General features: G+C 36.2%; 1 protein-coding gene across 1 annotated transcript in view; it reads left to right on the top strand.

Annotated features, from left to right (window-relative positions):
- BABAM2 (BRISC and BRCA1 A complex member 2) overlaps nt 1-17,055 on the top strand; it is a 177,047-nt gene that overhangs the window by 132,990 nt on the left and 27,002 nt on the right. The window contains exons 8-10 of the mRNA XM_062571946.1: nt 86-185; nt 2,180-2,250; nt 3,694-3,776. Of these exons, the coding sequence (XP_062427930.1) occupies nt 86-185; nt 2,180-2,250; nt 3,694-3,776 (254 nt within the window). The remainder of the gene's footprint in view (nt 1-85; nt 186-2,179; nt 2,251-3,693; nt 3,777-17,055) is intronic.

Below are 17,055 nucleotides of genomic sequence, written 5' to 3'. Positions count from 1 at the left end.
TAAGGAAAGAGGAGAAAGTATAAAGATCGCTTTCAAATCCTATAGACTGTATATGTAATGTACTTTTAAATAAACTTCTTTCTAGTGCTCTTGGAGGATCATCTGCCCTTCACATCCCAGCCTTTCCTGGTGGAGGTTGTCTTATTGACTATGTACCCCAAGTGTGCCAGCTACTAACAAACAAAGTAAGTTTATAACTTACCTTGCCTTACATGTTGTATTGTACTGTAGTAATGCACTATAACGTTTCCATGGACATGTTTTATCTTCTGTCAGATGGTTCAAGCAAGGTACATTTAAGGTAAATTGCCCAAGCAAGAACTTCTAGGATAATAGGTGAGCACCAAAACAGTGTACTGGATGTAACGAATCTTTCAGGTAAATAAGCACCTTTGGTGTCAGGCCCTGGAGTGGGATTTTCTAATTGTGACGCGTTACAATTAGGATAAAATGTTACTGTAGCCCACATCTTTTTTGTTACTAAACGCAAAAGTATAGTTTACCTATCAAATTTTTCAATTGGAAAGTCTCTGTCCGAAGTCTCACAGCATAATCATCATTGTAGATTTTGAGAGCTTAAGAGAAGATTTGGTGGTTTTCGTCTTGGATGTTTACTCCAGATGAACTGAATAAGCAGTCTACTTGGATGTTTATATAGTAATAGACGTTTTGCGTTGATTGTACTGAAAAGGTTGTGTTCCGGTTGGCTTAAGGTTTTAACAAAGAACAAATATAACATTTTGAAAGCTTCTCCGTTATTGAAGTAGAGTTTTTAATACAAAGCTTAGGGGCCAATATCCAGGGATCTATCTATTGTAGACTTCCTATTTGTATTTACATATGATTTTTACTTTTGTTTGTCCAAAGGAGCAAAATAAAACTATTTTTCAGAAAAAGTTATTCAAAATATGCTTCCATAATTATATTGGAATCTATCTTTAGAGTTGTTTTTGTTGTGGTTTTCTGTTAAAATTACTTTCTATTTTTAAAATCTGCAAGTACACAGGACTGTTTTTATCCTTTTTAAATAAAGTCCCTTAAGCAAGCTTATCATATGTTTTCCTTTTCCCAAAATAACATTTGAGATCCCACACAAAGCCTTCAAAATAATCATAGTTTTTATAAAATGAAATAAGTCTCGTTTTATAAATAGAATAATTTTACTTTAAGGGGTACAGTGTAGCTCTCAGCAATGATTGTATCAAGGCTTTTTCAAAAAGTTTAGGAAAGCCTTTGCCAGCCAAGGAATTGTGATATTACCACAGCCAAGAAAAATAATGTATGCATATTCCTCCTGTTCTTTTCATGTTCAGTTGGGGAAAAGGCTTAGTTTTCATTTTGAAAACATTAGTTTTCATTTTGAAAGGCAAAGGGATATACGTAAGAAATCAAATATGGAACCATTCTGTACATACTCAAAGTAACCGGTCGTAAACCAGATGCTCTTTCAACCTGGCAACTTGAGTGTTGTTTCTGTTACGGGTCAAACCCTGTTCACACTATTCCGCTAAGTAACCCCATTCAAATCAATAAGAAAACATACACAGCTCCCGGAGAATTTTGCCTCAAGTCTTCCAAGTTTAGTGTTGTTGGATTTTGTCTGTGCCAGGATGGAAGTCTTTGGAAACCGAGACTGCCTCAGAACTTGATGCTCATGATTGAGTAGGTGGCTCCCTGAGTCAGCAGGAACCAATGAGAAGGCTTAGTGTAAGAAGATTTTGTTGGAGGTGCAGTCTTCAGAAGATACCTAAGATCACAGCTGTGATTTTTTTCTTTTTCTTTTTTTTTTAATAACCAGAATGTTATTTTGAAACTTAGCCAACTATTAGTTCAGGTAATTATGTTTTGCCTATTACAGCTTCCTGCTCAAGCTTCAGTTAGGCAAGGTGATACACTTTTCTTCATTCTTTACCTTGCATTGTTAAACAGTGTTTCAGGATATTGTGAAATACTACATCTCACAGAAAAGTGAATGAAGATACTTCTGTATACAGAAGATTTTCTGTGTACAAGAGCCACTCTTTGGTTTAAAACTATTTTAGGAAATCAGGCAAGCTAAATGCAGGATTCAGAATTATTACAATATCAAAAATAAATCTTCATTAACAAGGAATATGTGACAAATTTGGAGCATTGGCTTTTTTTGGTTTTATAGCTTTTTTTTTTTTTTATATTTAAGGTACAATATGTTATTCAGGGATACCACAAGAGAAGAGAGTATATCGCAGCTTTCCTGAGTCACTTTGGAACGTAAGTTTTCTTTTAACGCATTATTTTGTGTAGTATGGGGGAAAGTGTTATTTTCTGCACATGGTGTTTGGTTATGTAACTGATTTCTAGGGGGTAGGTTGAAATTTGGTCATTTTTGCGGAATGATGTGTGTGCATTCTCTCTGTATAGTAAGGTTGGTATGAAGTTCCAAGTTACTCCACTTAGGTGTCAGCTGCCAATCTGATTTTACTCAGAAAATAGCTGATTATGGGAAAAGGATAAGTAGGGGGTCTTTCCTTGTGCAAAAGAAATGTCCTTGTTTCTGAAAAAAAATGATTAGAGAGATTTTGCAGTAAAAGGCCATGCTTGAAGTGCATGGAAACGAGGGGTCTGGTTCCAACCCTCGCAGGAGCCAGAAACCACTGCTTGGCATAAAGGTGAGAGTCTAGTGACTGGCTACTCCCACTGTTCAGTACTATCTTGTCTCTTGAGAGGCAAGATTTTTTTTTCATCATTTCCTGTTGAATTTCTACAGTTGGAAGGCACATTAGTGTCACAGATCAACTGATTGGGGTGCCTTACCAGTATGAAAGCTGGAGCTTTGGTTTTCCGCTAACTTCTGATTTCAGCGAGAGTCCAGGAGCTGATATGACATGGATTACCTGATCAGCAAGCAGTGTCTTGCCTCACTGTGAGGAAGGGGTTTCTGCTTCTGCATGGTGATTTCAAATGCTGCGAACATCAGGAACCCTTTAATCTCAGGTCTCTCAAGTGAGGATAGAAAAGAGATTTTTAGCATGCACACAAGTTTTATACAACTGCAGGGAGATAACAGTGACTTGAACTTGGATATGTGAGTAGATAGAAAGTTGATGCAGACCCCGGAGATGTAATGTATTTAAAAGCATGACTATTTTTTTCTTCTGAGAATTATTTGACTCGATCTACAGGGCAGAAATGGTGCAGATGTGCCTATTTCACCATGTTTTTATTTCCATTGTGAAGCAGTTCAATAGTTCTGATATTGCTTCTCATTTCTAGCACATGCCGTCTCCTGATGGCTGAGACTTTTGATCTGTCTACTGAATCATTAGTCTATATTTCACCTTCGTATACTTCACTTGAGTGACATAGGGGGAATTTTTGTGTAATGTACAATTATTATCAACTCATTACTGCAAATGGCATTGGCAACTCTCATTATATTCTAAAATATATTTTTATAAACTAAATATGACTTTTCATCAGGTAAAAGAAGTCCAGTATGGCAGTATAAATAAGAAAATTAAGCTTAAAAGTTTAATTAAATTGAACTTGACAAGAAAGTGATAAGTTAATGAAATTAATACTGGAAATTTCTGAAGAAACAAACAAACAAAAAAACCCCAAATCCTGTAATCCAGGATTTACATCTTTATTGTGTAGTATTGGAATGAATACTAGGTAAAAATTACATTCATTTTTTGTATTTCTTGTTGATAGTGGTGTGGTGGAATATGATGCAGAAGGCTTCACAAAGCTTACTCTGTTGCTGATGTGGAAAGATTTTTGCTTCCTTGTTCACAGTGAGTAACTCTGCCTCAGGCATAAATTTCTATCCTCTTGAAGATACGAGTTCAAAAGGGAAAAAATACAATTACAGGAAACAATTTAAAAGTTTTAGCTATTTTTATCCAATGCTTAATGGATTTTTGATGTGGCCATGACACTTGAAAAATACAAAATCCTGATTGTGCTTTGAGAAGGGGAGAAAATCTCCGTGGATAGCACATTTTGCCTGCTTTGCAGAAAACCAAAGGCGTTCTGGGAAGTTGCTCCGGTAACTTCAACCAGAGTTAAGTTTACATTTGTAACTTCTCTTATCAAGCTGTCAACAATACATCAATAGTGAAGACCAATAATATACATAACCAAGGAATACCTAAAATGATGTATAGTTGTTAGGAATATCAATATATTGATAGTGATAATAGTGATTCTTTAGTGTAGGGAAAATACATACAAAAAAAGAAAAAAAAAGAGGGATAACAAGATACAGAGTTTCCGAGCTGAAACTTACTCCTAGAGTAAAGCTCTCTAGGTGAGGACTAATCTTTGGAACAGTTTGTTACAATATATAGCCAGATTTTCTGTCATTTGAATTTTTTAAATGAAGATTGGATTACTTTTGAAAAAGTGTTCTTACTTAAATATACAGGAATTATGTAGAAATTAGTAAATGTGGTTCTGGTGCTGCCTTACGCATGTTAACTTAAGCAGAAGTGAGTATTTTTTTCCCTACAGTAATGTGAAAATCACAGCTATCAAAGATACTTTGGTTTGGGGAAATTCAGTCATCTTATACTTTATTTTTGATCCTTAAAATTCTCATCTCTTTGTTTAACAAAACTATGATACAAAATATACAGCTGCAACGTTGGTGTTTGTTAATGCTTTAGTTCTGGAGTATTTCAAATTACATTCTTTTTGATTGTGGGTTAGCTTTGCATGTGGAAAAAACTAATGATGTCTAAATGACATCTTAATTTATACCAGGTTTTTTAGGCAAGAAGTGAGGACTGCCATTGTTCAGAGAATGCCCTGTGTTGTGTCAGAGATCCAGAAATGGTCTCACAGATTCCCTTCTTTTTATCACTGAAGAGTTTCAGACTGTAAAGAGTTCTGTTCCTCAGAGGTCTAGAAAACACAAACTTGAAATTAATTTGCAATGTATTAACATGATTTACATTGGGGAAAACACAAAACTGATACAATTGGAGAAACTGTCTTTAGTACATCTTTATTTACTTTTATTTTCATACAGTTTCTCTTAGGAGATGCTACTTTTCTTTCTGTGTGAAGTACTTGAATATTCCTGCCTTTTTTAGTTCCCATTATGTTTGGTTTATTGGTGTTAATAATTATGGATTTGATATTGCCTCGGGATAATATAACTTCATAAATGGTGAAGCAGTTAGTTTCCAGGGGAATCAAAATTCAAATTTCTGTTAGATAACAGAGTAGGTTTTAACTATGAAGTAATATTCAGAGTGCTTAATTTAACTGACATAAAGCCCATGAAAGCTACAATTATAACTGAATGGTTTATCGCTATGAATTAACCCTGTGGCCTTAGAAATCATACTGTGGCTTAGCTCTGTAAGCCATTGCATCACTTGCTTGTTGAAAAATCCACTGCAAAAACATTTATGTTTCATGTACTAAAGGATATTGCAAAGAAAGGACTGAAACCTGCACTTCATTTCCTGAGTGAAGTAATGTAGGCTTTCATCTCTTAACCACTGACATTGCTATGTATATTAGGGTTGAATATTTAGCAAGCGTCTAATAAAATGTCTGGGAGAGATAGCCGTAAGTTGAAACCTGTTCTATTTTATGTATTTAGTAGTATGCAGAGAAAGTATTCAGAGAAAAATAAATAGGTCAGCATACTGCAAGCACCATGGCAAATCAAGTGAAAGGAACCATAGTAAATTTTACTGGCATCTTAATTTAGGCTAAAATTTTAGACTTATAGTGAGATTGTGAGATATATAAAACCTAAAATGAGTTGTGTTTCCTTTAAAAAATATATTCAGAGAGTTCCAAAATAACTTTTTTTTTATTCAAATATTTTCATTGAGAATTACTAACTTCTTTGGAAACCGGGAGGTGAAACACATTAAAAATGAGCTGAAATTATTCAGAGTAGTTTTACTGAGTGAACTGAGTTAATGAAAAAGGGGCTTTCTGGAAAGAAACTGGAAAGAAGCTGGAAGATAATTCTGGACTGCAAAAGCCCAGAACAGTTTTTCTTGCTAAAAAAAAAAAAAAAAAATCGGGCTTGTGCAATAAGTACAGAATGAGAAGCAAAATCTTCCCACTTTACCTTAAATCACAGGAGAACTGTCTAATTGTCAGCTTAATCATGAGATTAATGTAGCTGCTAAAGTTATTATATTAGATCAAAGAGTGATCAATGAAACTATTGTTTTAGCGGCTTAGTTCTAAGAATTAATCAAGTGCTTTCAAATATATAGCAGAAGCAATGAACGTTCAGAGAAGTTCATGTGGAAGAGGAAGTCGTTAATCAGGCCTAATGCTTTTGGTATTGATATTGTTTATGTGTAAGCTTCAGTATGAAGTTTTGTAAGTAAATTTCAATATACGGTTGATTTCTTTCTCCACTTAATTGTATATCAGCTATGATTCATTTCTTCACACATGATAGATAATTCTTCCAAAGAGTATGAATCTATCTTATATAAATGTAAACACAAATAACTGTTCACAAGTAAGAATTAAGTAGTCATATTGGTAGGGACACAAGAATAGGACTCCAAACCAACTTGTAAATAGAATTTAATTTTTATCTTATGAAATTTTTAGGATAGCTGCACAAAGGAGATCGACAGCAGTTGGAACAATTACTGATTAAAATACTGTTTAAGACATCTTGAAAAGGACAGGTATTAAAATAAAAGGCTTTGTTTCATTGTACAGTATTTATAGGGATGGGGAATGTTGGAAATTGCCACTATTTGTATCTTAAATTTATATGTAGTCTCAGATCTGGTGAAGTTGATGGGAATGCTTGTTACCACTGATCTTGGCTAACTACAGGGATACCCAGCTTCAATGTTCAGTAATACCAGTGGCACATGAGGTCCAAAGTGCTGGTCATGTGAAAGGTAAAAGTTTAATTAACAAGCTTTTTTGCTGGGGGAGAGCCAAGCTGAAGTGGCTTTTTGTGCACCCTCTTAGCGGTCTGTGCAGTTATGTGGTGACTTGTATTAGAGAATATATCAGAAACGGGCAGCGTTAGGCATCTCAGTAAGAATGCATTTTTTCTCTGGGAAAGAGAAGCAAGCATAGGGCCTAGAGTATTAACTGGGGGTTGTATTTGTGATGATTAGGCAGTGGGCAGACAGCCATTTCTGGATTTCCTTTTTTTGGTAAAAGTCATCAATGCCAGCTTCTGATAAATTCCTGTTTGGATATTGCTATCTGCACAAATTTGTCAGCAGAACAATTTGTGCCAGCTCAGTTGAGCTAGCTTACGTGGTTCGAATTGATGGCCTAAGCTAAGCAACTGGGGATTGCTCACATAAACCTTCTCAGGATCTGGATTAGCACATCTGTCCACAGCCTCAGAAAGTAGGCAGAAAGCAGCTCAAAAAGTAAAGACACAAACAAAGAACTTTTGGTAATCATATTGTCACATGAGGCTGATGTTGGGCGGGGGAGGGAAGAGTTTTGAGGGAAAAGCACTAGTAGCTGGGAAGATAGGTTTATACTACTGTGCAAGGAAATTTCCACTTATTCTAGCAGTATTCAGAAAAAGGGGATTGCATGCTTGTTCACTCTAAATAAACAGAATTGCTTTCAAGAACTAAGTCATTCTATCAGTTTCTTTTGAAACAGAAATAAGCCAGGATGCTTCAAGTACTGTTTTAATCACTCAGAAGGGCAACAATAATCATTAGAATTTAGATATTTGTTAACTTTTCAGACAACTGGTACAGTTTAAGATTCTACTTACCTTTTAAAGGAGATTGCCCCTATCCTGGAAAGTCAGTGGAATGGAACTGATGAGCGTCTGCCTGCCACTTCATCTGTTCCTCCAGCAGCAGTTTAAATAAACCAGTGAGCTTCGTGGTAGTAAATTGCTAGTGGAGAGGTTTGGTAAAGTCTTAAATGGAAGTTGTTTGCTAGATGAACATGTGTCTGATTGCTTAATGTTTGGTATTTGGGTTTAGGAGAGCTTACGTGACAAGGCAAAAAGTATTTGCTTTCATACAAGATTGTATTTATTGTTTTCTTTTTTGGAATTGCTTCTGCAGATTCCTATTTCAAAAATCACATGCCTACCACACAAGCTCCAGAGTTGCTGAGATAATAACAGTGTTTAAGGAAGTACTTTTTTGAGCAATTTGGAACCCAGAGCATAAGATTTGATTTCCTGTAAACACTTTCGTAAACCTTCATCTGTCTATAGTTTCAGCTATAAAGCCCTCTCTTGTATAGGGGGGACCTGTAGGTCCTGTTAAATGTGAATGTTAGAAGTAGTTAGTGTTTGTTGTTTTGATGTAGTGTGTAATGCAGTCGGAATATGCTCAGTGGCTGAGGCTCCTATGTGCTGCTAGGATATTATGAATAATCATTTGAGTGGGTTTGGTAGTTTTAGAGATTTTTCAGTGTTTTTCTCTCATGTAAGACTTGCTCACATATCCTTTGGAAGCTGGAAGAGGATAGTCTTTAAGAGTTGCTCCCCTTGATCAGTATCAGCGTCCGGCAGTGGTCATGATTAACACTTAAATTTCCAGGAAAAAGTCCTTGGAGGGAAATATGACCGCGCTTGCTCTACTTTTTCCAGGAAAGTTAGTCCGATTGTGGAAAAAGAAGCCTCTTCAAGAAAAGGTATGGGTGAACAGAGCATTTTCTACCCCAATCCTTTTTCCGAAAAGGGGCCAAACGTTGAGAAGAATATTTACATCAGAAAGCTTATGTGTGTTTTAATGGCTTTGTGGGCTTTTTTCTAAAGCATTATTTTGGCTTACTATGTGGTACTTTTATTATTCGCATTGTTCCTTAAATGAAAATGGGAATGTATGACTGTATGGAAACATAGATAGAGGGGAAAAAAAGAGAGCATGTGACAACGTAAATAACACATGGTATAGGAGAGGAGAGTGATATCTAGTATTTTCAGGAAAGAAAGACAGGGCAGCAGAGATGTCAAGCATAAAAAGAATAAATATTTCAGAAGTCCAGAATGAGAAGTTAATACTGATTTTGAAAAGTCAGACGTCTGCAAAGTTTGTATAGGGGTGTCATTTCACTCTTAGACAAGAGAAACTGGCGTGTAACAAAGCACCGGTGGTGTAAAACTGTGCCTGGTAGAAGTCAAAAGTCATTAAGATCTTACGTTTCAGAGTAACTCCTTAACAGTTTAATAAGCAAGTGTCTCACATGAGATCAGTCATCCTCTCTGACTCTCTCAGTGCTTTTAGTCAGTATTTCTTTGAATCTGAGCTTGAAAGTTCTTAATCACATGCAGTTCTGCCTGGAGCAAAATTTACCCTGAGCAGAGGGTTTTTCTCCCAAACTCTATACATTGTTTTAATTCCAACAAACTCAAAAAATAAAGCTTTTGTGGAATTAATGAGGTATATCACTCACTGACTTCAGGGAAGGTTGTAGATCCTTGCACTGCCGTGGGTCAGACAGTAGGATGGAGCTTGAGTCACAGGCACACAGCCCTTAGCTAGGCACAGCTAATCCCAGAACTCAGCTGCAGCATTAGGAAAACAAATTAGCCTTTTGCTGATTATTTTTATCTGTCGCTTATTTTGCTCCCTTATTTTAAAGGGGCACTCCCAACTAGACTTAGCTGGAAATTTGTATCGAAATCTAATGATTTTTGTCTTTGTCATTAAGAATACTTCAAACATCATATTCCTTTGATTCCATGCGAGATATTTACTTTTATATGAGCTGAATGGGATTTTCCATATTTAGGTATTTATAATGGAGGCAAGTAAACCTGCAAACAGAAGTGCTTTTTCTTCCTGTTGTTCTTTTTCCTCTCTGTTCACTTTGTAATGATGTCACTCACTGTAAACTGCCTTTAGACTCATATTTTAAATTCTGTTAAAAGGACAATGGAGAGAGGATGAACTAGAAAACACAACATGAACAGTAACAAACAAATAACTGTAGTGATGAAAACTAGATTTTACAGTTATATTATGATAAGCTGTTACGATGGTGGGGTGATAAAGTATTTTTCAGTGTCATTTTGCTGTTGACGGTTTCTTTTTAATCTCTGAGAAACATATATATTTGATATACCTTCAAAACTGTATTATGTCACTATAGACATTAAATGATGTTCTTCCAGGAACACAAAGCACTTTAACAAATGGACTGAAAAGTTTTTTTAATAAATTCTTTAAAATTTTTCAGAGAAGTGAGCTATTATTGTCTGTTATCTAATAGGTCTGTCTAGCTAGAATACTGCTACCATGTGCCTAAGTATTCGGCAGCTTACTAATAAGTTCTCACGAAATGTGCCTGATATAATGATATAATCCTAATTTATGTACTTTAATTTTGGAAAAACTACTTAGGCCACATAAAAAGTCGCTGGCAGAGCTGGGACTCAAATGTAGATTTTTTTTAGTACTTTTTCTTCTTGCTCTATATGTGTGTCTGTGTCTATGTGTTTTGATATTGTCTCACCTGGCATTCACGTATAAAGTTTTTCTTTTATGTAAGAACTATATTAAAACTGTCATATATAGCAAGTTGAAAATTGCTTGGAATAGCAAGTAGAAAACAAGTATTTTGTTTTCAATCTGGAAATGAGATGATAACCATGGGTTTCACAGGGATCTGTCCAGGGTTCAATACCAGGAAATATTTTCAGAAAAGAACAGGGTGATTGATGCAGCACACCGTATGATTATTAGAGGTGTAAAATTTCTAGAAATAAGAGTTTCATTAAGTTAAAAAAAAAAAAAAAAAGATTTTCTGTCTCTTTCTTCTCTGTCCCCTTCCTCTTTCTCCTCAATGATAGTTACTTTGTCATCAAAGTAAACTTTATCTAGGGATCCATATGTAATGCAGTAATGGCACACAAAGATGACTGCTACAGGCTTGTTATGAAATAGATAAATATTTTTTAAAAAAGACTTTTGAGTGATAACAAATACGCTTTGTGTTAGAGATGGGGCTGCTTACAGAAGATACTAAACGCGTTTAAATGTCTAAATGCATCTAAATGGGGGGAGGAGAGAGAGTTTCAACTGTGGAAACTAGAACATATCAATATTGTCAACCTACAAAAAGCAACTTTTATCTAAAAGCTTAGAAACAGCCTGTAAAACAAAGGCCTCTCCTTCTTCTCCTTCACATGTCTGGGAATGGCTTCCAAAATTAGTTGTTCCATCACCTTCCCAAGGGATCAGAGTAAGGCTGACAGGCCTGTAGTTCCCTGGATGCTCCTTCTTGCCCTTCTTGAAGTGGCATTTGATCTCTTCCAGTCCTCAGGAACTTCTCCCTATTACCATGCCCTTCCAAAGATATTCAAGAGTAGTCTCACAATGACATCAGCCCGCTTCCTCAGCACTCGTGGATGTATCCCATCAGGTCCCATGGACACTTTTGTGTCCAATTTGTTAAAATATTCCTTAACCTGATCCTACTGTACTGAGTGTAAGTCTTTCTTGCTTATACTCTCCCACTGGTCTCAGAAACTGAGGATTGCTAAACACAAGTCGCATTAGTAAAGACTGAGGTGCAGAACGCATTGAGTACCTCAGCCTTTCCATATCCTTTTTCCCCAGTGCCTCTGCCCATTTAGCAGCAGACACATTTTTTCCCTAGTCTTTCTTTTGCTACTGATAAAACTGTTTCTCTTAACATACCTCAGCAAATTCAGCTCCAGATGGCCTTTGGCTTTCCTAAGCTCGTCCCTGCATACTTGGACAGTGTCTCTGTATTCTTCCCAGGTCAGCTGTCCCTGCTTGCACTTCTTTTATGGTTCTTTTTTGTGTTTGAGTTTTGTCAGAAACTCCTTATTCCCCCATACAAGCCTCCTGTTACTTATGCTTAACTTTTTGCTGGTCGTAATGGACCATTCTTGAGCTTGGATGAGGTGATCCTTAAAAATTCAACCAGCTCTTCTGGACCCGTCTTCTCTCTAGGACCCTTCTTCTCTCCAGGACCATATCCCATGCAATTTCTTCGTGGGATGTAATGGGATCCCATGAGATTCTTCCAAGCAGATCCTCAGTAGGCTGAAGTCCGCTCTCCTGAGCTGTGTTCTGACCTCTCAAGAGGAATCAACTGGAGTATTCGTAAGAGAGCTCAAGAAATGACTAGTAGTCTAGGAAATATGACTTAAACTAAATTACACAAATCAGGTTTGTAAATCATAGGAAGATAATAGAAGGATAACCTTTTAGAAGTATAAAAGGCAGCTTCAAGGAGAAAAGTGATAAATTATAATGTATAGTTCAGGAGTGGGATAGGAAGCTATGGGTTTATAGGGTGGTAATGTAGATTTCAGTTTGGCTTTAAAAATATCTAGAGTGCCCAAGCAGTCAAATAGATTGGTGTGTTCAGGAGCACCAATTGAAGTTATAGAGAACAGTTTAGGCAAAAATGTATCAGGAATGTTTTAAATAGAGTTGGTGCTGATTTGGGTCAAAGGGATGTATGAGTGATCAGAGTCCTTTCCAGTAGTATTTCCTGTGGTTTCAGTGAGGATAAGAGACATGTAATTCTTCTCTTGTAACCTTTAGAAAACTGAATTAAATTTTACACCAGCAATGGAATTGTGAATTTAAATCTAATTGTAGAGTTAAAATCTCTCTTATTAAAACGTGCTGTCTCTCAAGGAAGCAGCATGCTGGTGATGCAGTTCAAGATTCAGCGTGCAGATTCAACAACTGAGTTTTTAGGACTGAAGTATGAAGGCAATTGGATTGGGCAAGATTAAACTGGATTCTAACTTGAAAGCTGTAAGACTGCATGGAGTAGAGTTGAAAGAATAAGGTAGCATGTGCGTCAGCAAAGGTTGCTTTTGACTTGCAGGAAGCTTTCACTGCAGTCGTAAATGAAGATGAAGTAAATCAGCTTCCTTTCAACTCCTGAGCAGCATTCAAAATGAGAGAGAAAAAAAATAATTAAAAATAGAACTATTTACAAGCTTACTAAATTTAATAATAATTTAATAAAGTGTCAATGAGAGAAGCCAATGTTTTTACAAGCTGCTTTTCAGGGGAAAAAATGCTTTAAAAGTCTCCATATCCTGTTGGGATGTAATTTTTTAGAACTTCTCAGCATTTATCAGAATGTCTCTGTACTGTAAGAGCGGAGAAAGAGATCTTGTCTTTTCTCCTGCAGTGGCATGCTATGGTCACCAGCATGGACCAGTTGCTTTTATGCTGATAGCAACTGCCTCTGTATTTAAAGAATAACTTCAAGTATAACCTCAGATAAGGAAGAGGCAGCTTTTAGTAGCATCAATCTCATCACTACTTAGAGAAGTTTCTATAGTAACAGTTACGGCAGAAACAATAAAAGGAAATAAAAACAGAAAGGGGAGAGGAGCAAAATCTTTGTGAATTTTAAAGTAAAAATAAGGCTTATAGAGGTCATGAGCTATGAGACTAGTGAGGTAAAAATAAAAAACCTTTGTCTTAGTTAAAATGATCATGATTATAGGAATTAGAGAAGGAAAAGTTCTGTGAGACCATTATGCCATTTCTTTGGGCTCGGTATAGGCTAATAGGATATTTTGTGGGATATTTTTAGCATGTTTTCTAGTCTTGCTGTAGAAGTCCTAAAGAATATGATTTAGTTGAGGTGGGAGATGATACTCCAAAGAGTGAAGATACTATTGAGCAGCTTTCAGGTTAAGTTTACATCACTTTGTCATAGTGTTTGACCATACAAATGGAAACTGCTTGAAGAATCTGTTTGATCTATAGCTTAGTTTCTCCATAAAAGTAAGCAAAGAATTAGATACTCTGTATGCAGCACATGACTGTAACTTAAGGTGGTTAATGAAACATCACATTTTAATGCTATTTTTATATTAAGCCTGGGGTAGTTAGAAACAAAGATGCAGGCTGTGATAAAGACATGGCATATTTTTGCAAGTAATACCATCTACCTGTATCCAAATAAAATCAGAACAATAGAAATTATAAAAATTCCAGTGGCCGTTGGTGCCTAGTCTGTATTGTAGTTCCCATTATCAGTGGAATGAGAACCACAAAATGGATACAGCAGTGCTTTCTTATCTTTAAATTAGAAAGGTTACATATTAAAAAAAAAAAAATCTAAGCAATGCATTTATTCCAGTCTCATTGCAATCCACAAGATAAACAGATCCACCCACTGTAATGTGTAGGAACAGTTTATTCCATCACAAGTCATTGTTTCCATTATTCAGAAGATTCATGAACTACATGAGAGAGCTGGAATTAAAAATAACCACTTCTGTGTTTGAGACTTTGAAGTTGGCCATTTCAAAAAAAAAAAGCTGCTGTGTGTTCAGAAAACACATTAGAGAAAGGAATATAATGTTGGTACAAAAATTTTGAAGCAAGAAGCACCAACTCTTGATTCCTACTGCAAATCTAGTCCAGACTGACAATAACTGAAAATCCTTCCTGTCCAATTTAAAAAAAGAAAAATCAATTTCCTGTGTTTCTTAATGTCACAATGAATATCATGAACGTTACTGCAAACTGGATATTTGCCAGCAGTTTCAATAACTGATAATTGTTAGTTGTCTCACATTCTGGAGATAATGTGTTAATACTGATACTGAAAAGATTTCACAGCATTTTTTCCTCTTTTCTTATCTCAGCTGAATTCTTCCTAATGAGTTTGTAATAACTTTATCTTCTAAACTTCTCATTGGGTTCCTAACTTCCTTCCTATTCTTATATATTACTCTTATTTGTAAAGGTCAAAAAGATTCTGTGACGTTAAAAGGATCAATTTTTGTGTAAATACTGTTACAGTACTGGCTCAGTACTGAGTTGTTCTGTTGTCAAATACATTTCTCAGCACAAGACAGGAAGCTGTGAATTTTATATATTCACATAGATCCCTATAATCACAAATATTGCTGCTGTTCCATTATTAGAAAACAACCAATTGCACTTCAGTTTTTGTCCTCGTTGTTTAATGTTTTACATTGTGTTAACATATACCTCATGGAGTTAAGAAAAAACAGTTGTATCTTTTTTGATAGTATTTATATATTTGGAAACATTTTGTATTTAATTCATCTCCTCATTTACTACTTAAGTGTTCACTTTGCTGATGGTGTGCATGATGCACATAGCATTGGCAGACTTGATTATCTCACAAACAGCTGTGATTACCAATACACCCAAAGTGCCATGAGTGTCGCTACTAAAATTCCAGTAATCGCTTTTCATTTCACATTTTAAATTTTGAAATACTGGTCTCAAAGTAGCATCTTCCTGCAAAGAACCTGTTTTTCTCCAGTGGGGATTTTAGTCCCAATATATTTAACAAATTCCATCTCGTATGACTGTGCTGTGCTAAAGTCCCACACTAATGGCATTGGAATGTTATTTGTCATCCTTACTCTCTCATTCTTACAAGACTACCTCAGTAATCCCGCCAAAGCGGGAAAGCTGTGGCATTTTGCCATTTTATGTGTATTTAGGGCCAAATTCACCCTTTTTTTTTTTTTCCAATAGAATTTGTGCTAAAGGTCTTCAGCACAGAAGAGTCAAGGCAAAAATCCTGCCCCTCCAGAGATTTATGCGAGCCACCACAATCTGGTTCTGACTGAATCTGTCCAGGCTACTGTGTAGGTACTAGGAATGGAATGATTTCTGTAGGGCCTTCAGTACTTAAGCTTCCATGTAGAAAGTAAAGATAGCTGTTTTCCCTTGAAAATAGGTGAAGATTTCTCATCCACCATATACCCTGTCTGATACAGCCTTACCACAGGAGAATTCATATCAGAAAATCTAAAAGAAAACTTATTTTTAAAGTAGAGTTTCATAGATGTGTAAAGAGAATTTTATATGATGTCTGTGTTGCCACCAGTCCAGATTTCATGACGCAGCACGGCCCTTTGACTTGTAGGTTCACGTGGAGACTTGTCCACAAGAACACTTTGGGAAATGTGGAGGTGTCTGAGTTCTAGGAACTTCTCAGTTTGAGGCAGTTCACTCAACTCTACAAATCCTTCCCAGCAGCATGAGCTAAGGTGCAACTAGAGGTCCGGGCTACAGAATATGCAATTCAGTGAACCAAAGAAAAAACAACCAAGAGGAAAATATACCAGTAATAGACAGTCCTGAAGACCGGAATATCCCATTTCCTGATTCCAGCACAGCTTGCTTACTTTAGCAGAAGTACTTGAATGCAAAGGCAGTCTCTGGCCAAAGTTGGATGACAAGTAAGGAGTGAATCACGGGTTTTCAGGATGAGAGCAGATGGTGTCATGGCTAAGACATGAGATTTGGTTGTAGCACATCTTTGCTAAACCCCCCTTTTTTTCTGGTCAAACTAATTAAATGTGTCTGCTACTAGTTCATTCTGAAGTACCTATTGCCACAACCTGAGTGAAAAAGAGTTGTGCTTGGACATATAAAACATCAGTAGACATGTTAACTATTTTTCCTTTGTTCTTTCATTCCCTATCTGGAAAAGCATTTTTAAATAGCCTCTCACCTCGTAAAGGTGTTGTGAAGCAAGTTCGGTAATATTTTATGTAGCTATCATATCTTGTGGTGATTTGAATCATCGCATTGAAAAGCCCAGGAAGAAATAAGTATGTATTTAATCAGAGCGAGACTTGAATGAAATAAATGTGCAGGGCTAAAATCTGCCAGAGAGGTAAAGCAGAATATTGTCTCATTTGATAAATTCTGTCCAAGCTAGGAACTGAATTGGAAAGAGTATTTTGTTATCTTGTATTTGAAAACTGCTTCATAAAGGAAGTGTAGACTGAATCAAGGTTGTACAGGCAAGGTAGTAGAAATCTTGGCAATAAAATATCAGAATCAGCCAGCTTTGGAGAGTAAAACAAGTTGCAGGGCCAATAAGCTGCAGCAGATTCAAGCATTCAGCAGGTTAATACGAACCAGTATAGTATCATCCAAGCACTGAAACAGTCCATAACATTCGGTGAGTGACTGCTGACTTCCATGGAAAATAAATGTCTAGATTTATCCAAGTTTTACAAAGGATGACTAAACCTTCATTTTCCCAGAACAGGGGATTAGTATATGGAAAATTTCCTAAATACTGCCATCTGAGTTCTTTGAAGTATTTACATGATCTGCATGCATTTCA

The sequence above is a fragment of the Rhea pennata genome, chromosome 3, assembly GCF_028389875.1.
Source record: "Rhea pennata isolate bPtePen1 chromosome 3, bPtePen1.pri, whole genome shotgun sequence".
NCBI classification, from domain to species: domain Eukaryota; kingdom Metazoa; phylum Chordata; class Aves; order Rheiformes; family Rheidae; genus Rhea; species Rhea pennata.
Note: the sequence above shows the minus strand (reverse complement) of the source record. Positions and strands in the feature narration are given on the sequence as shown.